At 36.6% G+C, this 13424-nt stretch overlaps 1 protein-coding gene across 4 annotated transcripts in view; it reads left to right on the forward strand.

Moving 5' to 3' along the window:
* The window catches only part of LOC127619578 (collagen alpha-1(XVI) chain-like), a 150378-nt gene that overhangs the window by 66693 nt on the left and 70261 nt on the right, over positions 1-13424 (forward strand). For all 4 annotated transcript variants that reach the window (XM_052092459.1, XM_052092457.1, XM_052092461.1 and 1 more), the window contains exons 5-8: positions 4641-4764; positions 6482-6763; positions 7871-7951; positions 9849-9923. In XM_052092459.1, coding sequence (XP_051948419.1) covers positions 4641-4764; positions 6482-6763; positions 7871-7951; positions 9849-9923 — 562 coding nt within the window. The remainder of the gene's footprint in view (positions 1-4640; positions 4765-6481; positions 6764-7870; positions 7952-9848; positions 9924-13424) is intronic.

Below are 13424 nucleotides of genomic sequence, written 5' to 3' on the forward strand. Positions count from 1 at the left end.
TGTTGTGGACATTTTGAGTGGCACTCACTCAGCCATAATGGAGAAAGAGAAATGTGCCTTTGCTTTTAGTCCCTCTCTGCTGGATAGTTACCCATTTATTTTTCAGATGTTTGGACATTAGTGCCTGAGCAATTGTTTATCTATTTTCATAAGATGATGGCTGTTCTTTGGCTGACACTGTCTTTAGAAGGTTTGTAAATAAACATCAAGATCTGATGAAGCACATGGTGCTAATGATGTGTTGCTAGAAATATATTGTATAGCTTAGGGGTTCAGATCTAGAAGTTTGATGTTCCAGTGATCTTCAGTTCACTATCCAGAGTAAAATTGCATTGCTGTGAGCTTACGCTTTTAGTTCTCACTTATGTTTAATTTAACTTGTTTTAGGTGTTTCTACTAAATTTCCTCAGGAGCAGGGTCAGAAAATAGGAGAGGCTATGGGCAAAATGTGGGATTTGTAACATTTGATGTAGTCCTTTGCGTTATACTCGTTATCACATAATTGTTTTTGTGTTTATTTAAATGTATGGGTAGAAGGTAATATATTATCAATCTAAATATTCCGATTTAATTTCATTAAAGGCTGACACAGTATATTTCTATGTGTTCTTATATGTAAAACAAACAAAAAGCTAAAAAGAAATGCCCCTGAAATTCAAATCCAGGGGGCCATCATTGCCTCTTTATGGAAAAGTTCATTTTTGACACTGCTTAGAAGAAGAAGAAGAAGAAGAAGAAGAAGAAAGCGATACAATTTACATTAATGTTGACCTACTGTAAGAGTAAAGAGCTAAAACATTAATTCTGATAGCATAGCTCAGATAATGTGGTCTATCAAGAATTTCAATATTTGAAAATGTTTGAGAAATGTTTGAGTTAGGACTTTGGAATCTAAGTATAGTTTGACACATTGTTAAGATCTCTTCTTATACTCTAGAGGAGACTGAAGTCTTTTTCAATGGAGCAAAATCTGACAAGCTGGAGATTTAAGCAGAGTCTCCGTTTGCTTTCCATTTCATAATTGCTTTGTAGGAGAAAAAATGATTTTATTGAAGAGGTGACTGCTAAGATGTCATGTATGGTAATCTCACAAGCATTTCACACACGGTTTATTTTTTATTTATCCTAAAGCATTTTAGGAGAAACATCTGAGACAAAGTTGGGGGTGGCTGTGGCTCAGGTGGTAGAGCGGGTTGGCTACCAATCGCAAGTTTGGCGATTCGATTCCCGGCCCACATGACTCCATATGCCGAAGAGTCCTTGGGCAAGACACTGAACCCCAAGTTGCTCCTAATGGCTGGTTAGCACTTTGCATGGCAGCTCTGTCGCCATTGATGTGTGAGTGTGAATGTGTGTGTGAATGGGTGATTGGGACACAGTGTAAAGTGCTTTGGTAACCTATAAGGTTAAAAAAGCACTATATAATTGCAGACCATTTACCAAAGTTGATACTTAAAGGAGACATGAGAGAAATCCAAAAACATTTAGCATTAGAATTTTCATCTGGGTTGTCTAGCCAATACATCATATACAACATATTAATAATGGATTATCACATCACATCTGAGCCTTTTCTATTTATTTTGTAACTCCAATAGCTTTATAGCACCAGTGACGATATTTTCTGTTGTTGAGAGTTTTACAGTTTGAGCTTGTGAAAGGAGAGACAAAAATGCATACATACCCAAATCCCCCCATCATGAGGGAGTTCCTCTGTGAGAATGGCTTTTCCAGAGCCCAATGTGTTTTCACCATTTGAAACCTGATCACTTTCTCCCACTCTAAATCTTGTCTCAAAGCCAGAGAGAGAGAGAGAGAGAGAGAGAGAGAGAGAGAGAGAGACTGCACTCAAATTCACTTGAAATGACCAGCAAACCACTGAGAAAAAACTTCTGGATTCTTCCTGCAGAAATGCTCCTGTCCACTCTCTCTATATGAGATAAAGTTTAATGTAAAGTCTTGTCAGCTTGGGTCCAATATTTGATAGCAGCAGATGGTCTCTGAATTGTGTGGCCACCTCTGTGTTAGTCGTTCTCTTAGCTTAGACTTGGCCTGTAATGGAACTGTCTACCTCTTGCTCTGCTTTATCTTGTATTTCGGGAGAGAGATGGGGGTGTTTGTTTGGGTTTGCTTACTCAAACTTTTGTATTTGTGTCCCAGACAAGAAAGGTATATTGTATTTGAAGCATCTCTGGGTATACAGTGAAAAGGTATTTGGACACTTTGGACACTTAAGTCACACTTAAAATGTATGAATTCTCTTGCATTCACAACACAACAAAGCAAGTGGGATCTGCAAACAAATGGTGCTAGGCCAGGGGTGCCCACACTTTTTTGTGTGATGATCTACTTTTAAATGACCAACTCAATAAGATCTACCAACTAAAAAAAACACAGTTTCATTTAAAATAAGAAAATACTTGTTGGGACTACTGCATGTATCCCTACATGGAATTCATCTTCTAATTAATTAAAAATATATATAATAATGTTCAATGTTGATATCATTCAGTTTTAAAACTAAACCAAAAACACCTACAGCACAATAGATAACAATAGCCAGGGCATTTACCTTATTCTGATGATGAGTAAATATTGACCAGGCGAGGTTTTGTTTATTCAGTTGCCATGAAAACTAGGTTTGCGCATGCGCATACGATGCTACTCCCCGTATTGGGCAAAACTCTCTGATTCCATTCAGTTTTGCCCCGGGCAGTAGCATCGCAATTTCGCGCTCTGTTCTCAGAAGTACTTGGAAGGCGCGTATGCGCAAACCTAGTTGTCATGGCAACTGAATAAACAAAACCTCGCCTGGTCAATATTTACTCGTCAAGTGCAAGTCAGACAGAAACTTAAAGAAGGAAAGACATCATATTTATTTTTATTAAAATTTAACGAAAGTAAATTTACATTTTGTGCGATCTACCAGCATTGCCTTTGCGATCGACGTATTGGGCACCCCTGTACTAGGCCTTTTCATAAAATAAAATGTACTTTCCTTATTTATCATTATTTATATTTATTTTAACCTGTTAAGGGCTGCTGCATATTTTATTTATTAAATAAACATATCTTAAATAATGTTATATATACTTACAATCTAATGAGAACATGCATTTTTATTTTTAATGTTTATTTTTTATACTGAATATGCTAATTTAGAAAAACTCCGTTTCAGGCTATGTTTGCTCTATCCCTGCAAAAAGTTAAATGTTAATTCCAGTAGATGGCAGCAACTACTAGGAAAAATACATACATTTTCAAGTAATCTACTTACATCACAATATACAGATCTCAAATCAGGTGGCACTCTATGGCTGCTGAGCCCTCGCCATGTGCTTGTCCATAGACATTCAGTCTACTTTGTGATCCCATGCACCTTCCTCAGTGTTTTGTTGAATATCTCAGCCTCTGAGTGGACTAGAAGCTTAATCTAGATGTCGTTGGAAAGCTGAGAAAGCTTTTGATGATTTATAATAATCTGTAACCAAGAACGTAATATACTGTGTGTAACATAAATGCAAAAGTGATGGAGTTTTTTGAGTCTAAGAGACTAAGCTTTCAAATGGTACCACATAGGACTTTTTATGTATCCAGGGACTTTTCAATTTTAAGCGTGAACATATAACACACTTCTGGCCCCTGCCCATGCTGAGTTTAAGGGAACTGGTGTCAGAGTCATTTTTAGTGGATGTATGAGTTCAGTTTCCCTCAAATTCACACAGGTGTTCCTGCAAAGTAGCTACAGGTGTTGTTCATTACATTAACTATGGACATTTTACATAAAGTTAGACAACTATTAAGTGTTAGAATGTTATACTATATCAATATTATTATATAATTACTATTCCTATGTAATATTCACTATACATGTGCTTTCTTACTTGGTTTGATATTTTGTAATATAATGACATTCATACATATTGGGGCCACTGTAGACCTACTGAACATGACTCAAAATGTTTCAGTTTTATCAACAAGAAATCTTTGAAAGAGCTGAATGTACTTCACCCTGTCATACAAGTTTAATCCTTTACAAACACATTCTCTCTCATAATCTGGTGCTTTTTTTTTTTTCATGTAGAGAGCAGTGTCACCGTTACCTTTGATTCCTTTTCTCTGTTATAAATCATTGTCACCCTGTTTTAGAGACAAACACACTACATGCTTGTTGAGCATGCCATGTATGCATATATATGATCAGGTCCCCACAGTTTCATGACTTGTATGTGTATGGACTCCAGTCCTCGGTCAATGCGTGCATGCATGCATGTGTGTGTGTGTGTGTGTGTGTGTGTGTGTGTGTGTGTGTGTGTGTGTGTGTGTGTGTGTGTGTGTGTGTGTACATTTGGGATGGTAAACAAATTCCCAGTTTGTCTGCCCTTGACCTACAGAGAGGCAGGCAAACTGTTTATCTAGCAAGAGATAAAACTTGAATGAAAATGAGTTTGGCTGAGCCACATTTCTTTTTCAAAATTAGTGTCAGGGGTCATCCCTCCATCTGAATCCAGCACTATTAATACAGAGATACTCTCACTGCTGATACCATTCACTGACTAAATCTCTACTCTTAAAAAATACCAGTGTATACATGTTTTATGTTTTACATGCACTGCATTCTAACACATTTGTCTCCACAGTCAAGTGTTTCCTCACGGACTGCCGGAGGAGTTTACCCTGGTCTTCACCCTGCTGTTGAAGAAGAAAAGTTTGAATGATAATATTTACCTTTTCCAGATATCAGATGAACATGGTTATCCTCAGGTGCACCAACTTTCTTCTTAAGTCTATAGATTAGCTCTATTTTTCTGCTTTCAGAGACTGCTTATATTATCTATGAACTTGCATTCATGACTACTATGTAGTGTATATGAGAGAATTTATGATATGTATGAGAGAGCATTATTCTTTGTCCAAACATTTAACAATTAAGCATCACAAACTAGAGGGTGTTTCCATTGCCTTATAAAAATGTAATTTCTACTGGGTATGCTCAGAATGGCATACTGCCGTACTACTCATACTGTTTTTACACTATGCTGTGCACAGTATGCAAATTATCTGCATGCATGGACTACTCAATTTACCTTCTTCATTTACAAGTATGATGTATGGAATACTGCATCTCAGAATGCAATGCCCAAAACCTAAACTTCTATTTCCATTCAACTGATTGCAAAGTATAGTCAGGACATTACTGATGTAAAAAATAGTACCATCAATATTTGGAAAAAACTCATTTTTGATCAAATCTAGACAGGCCCTATTTCCAGCAGCCATCACTCCAACACCTTATCCTTGAGTAATCATGCTAATTGCTAAGCCGAGGGATGCAGATAAGTCTTAAGACATGATTTAAAAATATCAATACAAGGAGCTGAACTAATGTCCAAAGGTAAATTATTCCAAAGTTGTGTGCCGACTATAGAGAAAGCACAATCTCCTCTGGAGCGTGGTATACGTAGGATGAGTTTGTCAGACGATCTGAGATGAGTGATGATGGATAAGAAGGTCAGAGAGATAAAGTGGGGTCAAGCCATTTGTAGCTTAAAAAGTGGCTTTCAAAGTCAATATATAATTTGTTTTCCATATCATTGAACATAAGCCTACATAAGTAACCTACAGTTCAAAGCAATTTTGCAGTTAAGTTCGCTGATTTATTCGAGGTAGACTTTGGCTGTTCTTACAGGATGTGTTCTTGTGCCAGTCTGCGCTAGTTTTGTGGTCTATGTACGCTTTTGGAGTGTAAAGTTAAATGTAGTTTGAAATGTTAACATCTTGAAACCCCTCAATTCTGTTATGTTTCCATCCAGCTATCTTTAAACAGTGGTTAGTTTGTTGCTTGTACAGCTGGAGTTGCGCTTACTGCCCCCTGCTGACTGCGTTCTGCAAAAACATGGTGGTTCTTGAAGCTTAAATTGCTCTTTTGGTAGGAAAATGTGTTACTGTGAAATTAGCATATGGTCAGGGGGCATGATTCATTTTTTTAATGCGTAAATAATCACACTGAATATTGTGCTAAATCATTAGGCTTTTTCCCCAAATTATTTTAAAATGCAAAATAAGCATATTTATTACCAATATGATAACTGAAAGCCACTCTCTGAATTAAACATGCGACATAGTGAGATCATGTCAAAAACTTGCAGAATTCTACTGTAAATATGAATTGTTGCACATGTTTTTTTTTTTTAATAGCATGCAGAATACAGTGTACTCTGTGCAGTATGTAGTAAGTAGTATGCTGCTATTTTATTCTGAACATACATATCCACTTCCAAAGATCGATTGAGATCTGAGATTCGCCAAGAATGGAAATAAAAGTTGAATAATCTGTTATTTCACTCGCTAGATGGATTTTAAGAAGAAAAAAAAAAGAAACAAAACAAAACAAAAACCATTTCCCCTTAATTACTTCTTGTAGTGATAATTAAAATAAAACGGTCAACTCTCTCTGCACCTATTTATCTCTCTCCTTTAGTTCTCAGTGGACTGGAATGGGCCAGATGGCAACCTGGCTCTCAGGGCGAGAGGGGCTGACCCTGAAGGGTCCATGGTGGGGTGTGTGTTTGAAGGTGATGGTGTGGAATCTCTGATGGACATGCGCTGGCATAAAGTGACTCTGAGTCTGCAGAGAGATGCTGCCACCCTGCACGTGGACTGCAACTCCATTGAGACCAAGCCCCTGAAGATTCGTGGCCAGCTGCCCAGCAATGGACACACTCTGTTGGGTTTGAGAGCCACTGATGCTGCCCCTGTCGAGGTGAGGGCCAGTGAGGTATCCTAGTGAATATTGAGATTTAACAGTTCATCTGCCGTATTGTGAGCCTTGCTGAGCCTTTTTTTTTACCAGGATGTCAATTAGATGAATGACTGTAGAAGCTTCCAGTTCCTCTGACAACTGAATGCTACAATACTAATAGAGTATTTTGAAGTAGATGTTTCCTATATGCCAGCTCCCTACAGGTTTTGCCCTAGGCATCCAGTCTGCAGGGGAAGAATGCAAGTGTGTGTGGCAAGGGCGTATCTGTGGGAGTATGAGAGACAAGAAGACTACGGGCAACTCTTTAGGGCTAAAGTTACTGAGCTCCCTTAGCTCAGAGAAGATGAAAGGAATAGCCCATACCAGTAAAAGGAGCTTCATCATTACAATTTAATTACATACTTAACCCAGCCACTTATAAAAAGGGATCATTTTAAATAGCCAGATGCAAAGCAGAGGGGGTCCAGCAATTAGAAAGCTTATTTGCTCTTTCTTTTGTCTCAGTCTTTGCTCTCCATTCCCTCATTTTGATTATACCATTTAACACAGTCTACACCGGATGCAAGCAGCATGTTGCATCAAAGCAAACCACTCCCATTGTGATCAATAATGCTGTCTACATTATAAGCGAATGTGCGCCTTCAAAAAGATGGATGCCTTGTTCTATTTCTGATGCACTGTAGAGCTATGCCAGCCACTTTATTATACTGTCCATTTCAAATAAAATTATTTTCTTACAAAATAGCATATGCCTGAATGTCTTTTGAAGTGAATTGTATTTGTTTTACAATCAAATCCAGCTCATGATTGTTTCTAATCATGCATATGCAGTTATTGGAATAATTACATTATATTAGTGATTAAATAATGAGTATAATTATACCAATGGACTCCCATTTAACCTTTGCTCAGTTCTAGCCTTGAGCTCACAGCTGATTGGTCTTGTATCAGTTACTCTTAATTTTAGAATATTCACTTTATCGTGTCCAGTGTAGATAGCCTCAAGCCATTGCGTCCAGTGTAGACAAGATGTTATTCTCTCTCTAAGCTGAATGTACATAGATTGGATTATTTTCTATGTTTAACATTCTTTCTTTCTTTCATCAGATTGATGTTCAGCAGGTGATGGTGTATTGTGACCCCTCTCTGGCCATCCAGGAGGCCTGCTGTGAGATACCAGGAGCTTGGGTAAGAAATTCACGAAGTGTTCTGAAACAGCATACAATGTTCTTCTTCATAGGGTATAAGTAATGGTAAACCTAATACAGGTTTTTCAATTGTCTATATAATTGCAATATATGTATACCAAAGTTTAATGATAACAAATAATGCACAGGCAAATAAATTATTATTTATTGTACACAACATTAGAATTCTCTAAAATAATAAAAATGGAAAATGTTAATTAGCCAAAGTCAATTTTGTAATTGCCACAAGGGGGTTACCAACAACTTTTTTTAATCAACCAAGCAGGCACGGTCATAACAATGCCAAAATATTTAATTAATTGACCTGGTCAATACATTGGTCTGTCACAACAGTAACAGACAAAGTTTCAGTAAAAATATCAAAACATAAAAAATAAAAAAAAAGGAATTGAAAAGCCCCCCAAAAAACTAAAAAAACTTCTTTTTTTTTTGCTGCATAAACTTTGCTAAATTTTGTTAGATTTTTCTGAAAACAAGACTTAAGGTATTAAGTCATTTTGTTTTAAATAACTGTAATTTGTTTTAAGGATGTTAAGATGTTTTGCAAAACCTAAAAAATATAAAAATTCTGATACTGCCAGGACAACTAGGGAAAAATTAAACAGTTAATTAAACTGGCCAATCAGCAATAGAATGCGATGAATTTTGTAAAGTAGGTAACCTGAAAAAGCCATGGAAGACTCAGGGGGCAGAACCACTTGACAGGGGTCAGCAGTCTGCATGACAGCCACTGGACAAGGATCATTCTGGACCTGGTAGCTGCAGAAGACTGAACAGGCTTAATGAATACTGAGAACTGAACATGCTTTAGGAACTGGAGGAACTTGGGAAACTCATCAGGCTCAGAGAACTGAACTAGCACTTTTCCCATCATTGTCGAGTGATATTTCAGACAATATGGTGAAAAGTTTGCACATGTATAAATGTTCACCACAGAGTACAAGTCTCATGTTTAGTTGAGGGAATGGATGCATTCTGTCTGTCATAAGATCATTGTTATAGTTGTACTTGATGGTTGAATCTCCACCAGCAGTTCAGCTTCCATAGGGAGAACAGTTGTGCCGGAACAATGTGGGAGTGCAGCTTTATTTGAGAATTTGGAATTTGGTGTGTTTGTCTTCTCTGATTTGATCAGAGCTTTGGCAAGACTTCCTGAATCAAAACGACTCACAGGAGTGTCACACAGATAACTCCAGCCTATATGAAAAGCTTACAACCTCCCACAGACTAGAATAGTAAAGAATGCAAAGATTGGAAATGTCACCTGTAAAACTTATTTGACAATGGAAGGGCACAAAGGAATAGGTAGAGCTAACTCTGTGTTGGCATTTCAACTGTGATGCATTTTTGAATGAGAGGATTTTTGGGTTGTCTTATACAGCGAAGAACTATTAGACACCATACATTGCATGCCAGATGGAATTGTTCATCTTTCTGTAAATTATTATTACCTTTATTTATACATTAGGTGCCCATTTGTAGGGAAAGATAGGAATGGCATTAAAACCATGTAACTAAAAATGGGAATTTTTTGTAAAAGGCAACAAATCTTTCTGGTGTGCTGTCATTTTGGGGTGAATGCTCAAGACTCCCCTCATGCAGTGTTTAAAATGGAAACAATGGCAACCATTTGTCCTGAATGTATGCTCTCAAATGTGGATGCTTAAAAGCAAAGATCACAGATGTGGGCAGATTTCTTATGTTATGTTGCAGACATTTTCAATGTCACATATGTTAAAAAGTATGTATCGAAACCAAGAAATATGTTTGTTATGGTAGATGAAGAGTGAGATGTTTGCATGCCTTGTTACATGAGGAGGATTTTGACTTTATTAAATCAGATCTCTCTGTGACCTGTGACTTTCATCCTTCCACAGTGTCCGCCAGAGACCCTGAAGAGTCGGCGAGCTGCTGAGAACCATGTGGAGTTTGTGTCCAATCCATTTGCTCAGGTAAATGTTATATATTTATATTTTAAAGGAAAAGTAAAAAAAAATTATTTAGTCACCCTAATGTCACTCCAAACCCATATGACTGTGTTTCATCTGTAGAACGCAAAAGTGACAATGATGAGGGAATGTAAAGCTCAAAATGGAAAAAAAATCACAATAAACATAGCTTATGATTTAGGCACTATATTCCAATAGTCTTCTTAAATCATATGATAACTTTGTGTGATAACCAGACTGAAATGTAAGTTATTATTAAAGCTTTAATTTGTGTGAACTATTCCTTTAAAATTACTTTGTGTATTTTGAGGTTTTTTTCCTTTGATCAAAGTTATCCTATTTAAACAATGACAGATATTTGAAATGTAAGTTTTAAAAGTTACAGACTACAGTGTGGAAAGTCACAACAGCTCATTACTGTGAATAAAGTGTGAAAGGACCTCTGCTAAATCCATCATACAGTAATTAGGAAGTCGAAAATAACTGAATGTGGGCTTTTGTTTTTGAGATGGTTTTGACAAGGCCTTGTTTCCATTTAGTGGAAGCTAACAAGCTTTACATTTACATTTATTCAATTAGCAGATACTTTTATCCAAAGTGACTTACAAATGAGGAGAACAATAGAAGCGATTCATCCAACAAAAGGGGCAGCAATATAATGTGCTTTTTTTCATGTTTTTTTATTTGTATTTTTTTAAAGAACATTTGGATGAATGGGTTAAGTGTTCACGAAAAAGATGTGTATTTAGCTGTTTTTTGAAAGAGGCTAAAGACACAAGCACTTGGGTGGAATTAGGCAAGTCATTCCACCAGCAGAGAATTTTGTGCCTTTATGAGATGGCACCACGGGGTGCCATTCACCTGAAAAATGCAGGCTTTTGGAGAAGTAGTGAATTTAGATAGTGGGGTGCGGAGCTAGTGGATGTTCTGTAAGCAAGCATCAATCCCTTGAACTTCATTTGAGCAGCCATTGGCAGCCAGTGCAATTTGATGAAGAGACGTGTGACGTGCACTCTCTTGGGCTTGTTGAAGACCACTCTTGCTGCCGCATTCTGGATCAGTTGCAGAGGTTTAAGAGTACCTGCCAGAAGAACATTGCAACAGTCCAGCCTGGATAGAACAAGAGCTTGGATGAGGAGTTGTGCAGCATGCTCCAATAGGAATGGCCTGATCTTCGTAAAGTTGTACAAGGCAAATCTGCACAATGGCCAGTCCTTGCAAAGTTCAACTGATCGACAAACACAACTCCAAGATTTCTGGCTGTCCTGGATGGTGTAATCGTTGGCGAGTCTAGCTGGTGAAGTTGTGATAAATTTCTGGGCTTGCTGGAAGTACGAGCAGCTCTGTCTTAGCAAGGTTGAGTTGGAGATAGTGATCTTTCATCCAACACGAAAGTGTGCTAGGCAGGCTGAGATCAGGGCCGCTACCGATCATCAGGCTGTGCCTCTTTCAGAGAGGATGCATTAAAAAGCATCAAGTCATAATGCAATGGAATGGAACATAATTCAAGACTCTTTTTTTAAGATGAGTCAGGTGAATGTGTTAATCTGGTGTAGCCTGTATTGTAACAACAATGAAACAAAAGAAACAAAACAGCATTTAAAATACCTGATGGGAAGAAAAAAAAAAAAACACTCTTTAAAAACTTGTTTTCGAATTCACCCTTTGTAACTTAATGATGTGTAATATAGTGAGCATGAATTTCAATTTCATAGAAGAGGCATAAAGCGAATTATGGTTGTAAACAAGTCAATCAAGAAAGAAAATAAAATACATGGGGAAAATAATATGACAAGCATATTATTTAAAGTAAAAAAACAAATATTATTATTTTTAAAGCAAAGATAATCATAGATTAATTGGAGCTTAGCCACTCCCATATAGCAACAAAGTCAAAAGGGAAGAGGAGGAGCTAAGACTGGAAATTATTAAGAAGCACAGAACTGCAATCAGAAAATTAAAGGGGTAGAGACACACATACACAGACAGGCACATCAGGTACACACTGAACATTGTATATAATTCTAACTATGAGAAATACATGTGTATGCAAAATATACACTGTGAATTCTAATAGTTAACTCAAATAAAAAATAAAAAAAAATTGTTGACTCAACTTAAGCTTTATTTTTTACTTATCTTACTAGTTTTAATTAAGTGACCATTACTCTCTAAATCCTAAAATATTCATTAATAAAAACAATTAATCGTTCCTTATTAAACAGCACTTGAAATGTCACATTTTGATATCATAACTTAAATATATACATTATTTAAACTTTGGCTTCGAGTAGAACTAACTCAAAATTATCAAGTACAAAATTGTGGCAGTGTGGGATACTCATAAGCCATTGCGCTATGTAAAATATGTATGTTTGGTCAAGACAAAGAAGAAATATAATAATTGTTATTAAAATAATGTAGTTTTAATTCTGATGACTATTTTGTTGTAGCTTGTTGATAGGTGTGATTTGTGTGAAGTCACCATTAGTGTGATTAGTGTTACCTCTGGTAAACTTGGAGCCAGTTAAATTTAATAATTCTTCTCTACTCAATGGTACTTTACAAAAAGTGCAAATTAATGTGCACTGAGAAGTACTGAGAATGCAATGTGCCATATGGCTAATCTAGAGCCCAGTCATAATTTATCTTTTACTATATAATACATGCTATAACTCAATTTAAATAATTAAGTAAAAACAACAGTACTTTAATCACAGATGTGTTAAGTTTACTTGTAACTAGTAAAGTGCATTTAAATAATTAAGTTCACTTTACTTCAGACAAATAAGTATGCTTAGAAAAAGATTGTCGTAAAAACAAATAAGGTCAACTTATTCGATTTTACAGTGTACTTTCATACTTGTTGCATTGCATATATGCATATATTGTATGAGGCCTGGACTGGAGACGTTTTTATCATCGAAAATGCTCATGATGTGAGATTCTGAAAAATCACCAACACAACGCAATAGCAAGTCCCAATTCATTTAATTATACTTTGACCAACAATTAAAAAATTGTTTCGAGCAAAAGCAAGAATGCCTCTTTGTGAACGCTCCTCAAAACCCTGTGTCTACATGCTTCTAAAAGTGATCTTCCTAAAATAGATTCATCAGGCCCTTTAGGGCGAGCTACATTCATAATACACCAATGTGCAGAACCCAGTGGAGAACTTGAGTCTTTTAGTCATTTTCACCTGTTAGAACATTTGAATTATGCATCCCTGCAGCATTTAAGCTCATAAATACATGAACAGATGAGATGAAGATTCGATGTTGGCTGATAAATATTTCTCATGATAATTTCAGCATAAAATGACACTGTTAGCAGCCATTAAGCAGTCTGCTACAGTAGCAGGCAGTTGAATGGATAATCTGCTGAAAATGGAAATGCCCATTGGGCTGTTGTACATTCAGTAGAGTTGGTGTCAAACTTTTTTTCTTTTTGTACTTGCTCCTTTTGTTTTTGTCTGTGAACATTCATTCTAGAACCTTTATGTTG

This window comes from Xyrauchen texanus, chromosome 26, assembly GCF_025860055.1.
Source record: "Xyrauchen texanus isolate HMW12.3.18 chromosome 26, RBS_HiC_50CHRs, whole genome shotgun sequence".
NCBI lineage: Eukaryota > Metazoa > Chordata > Actinopteri > Cypriniformes > Catostomidae > Xyrauchen > Xyrauchen texanus.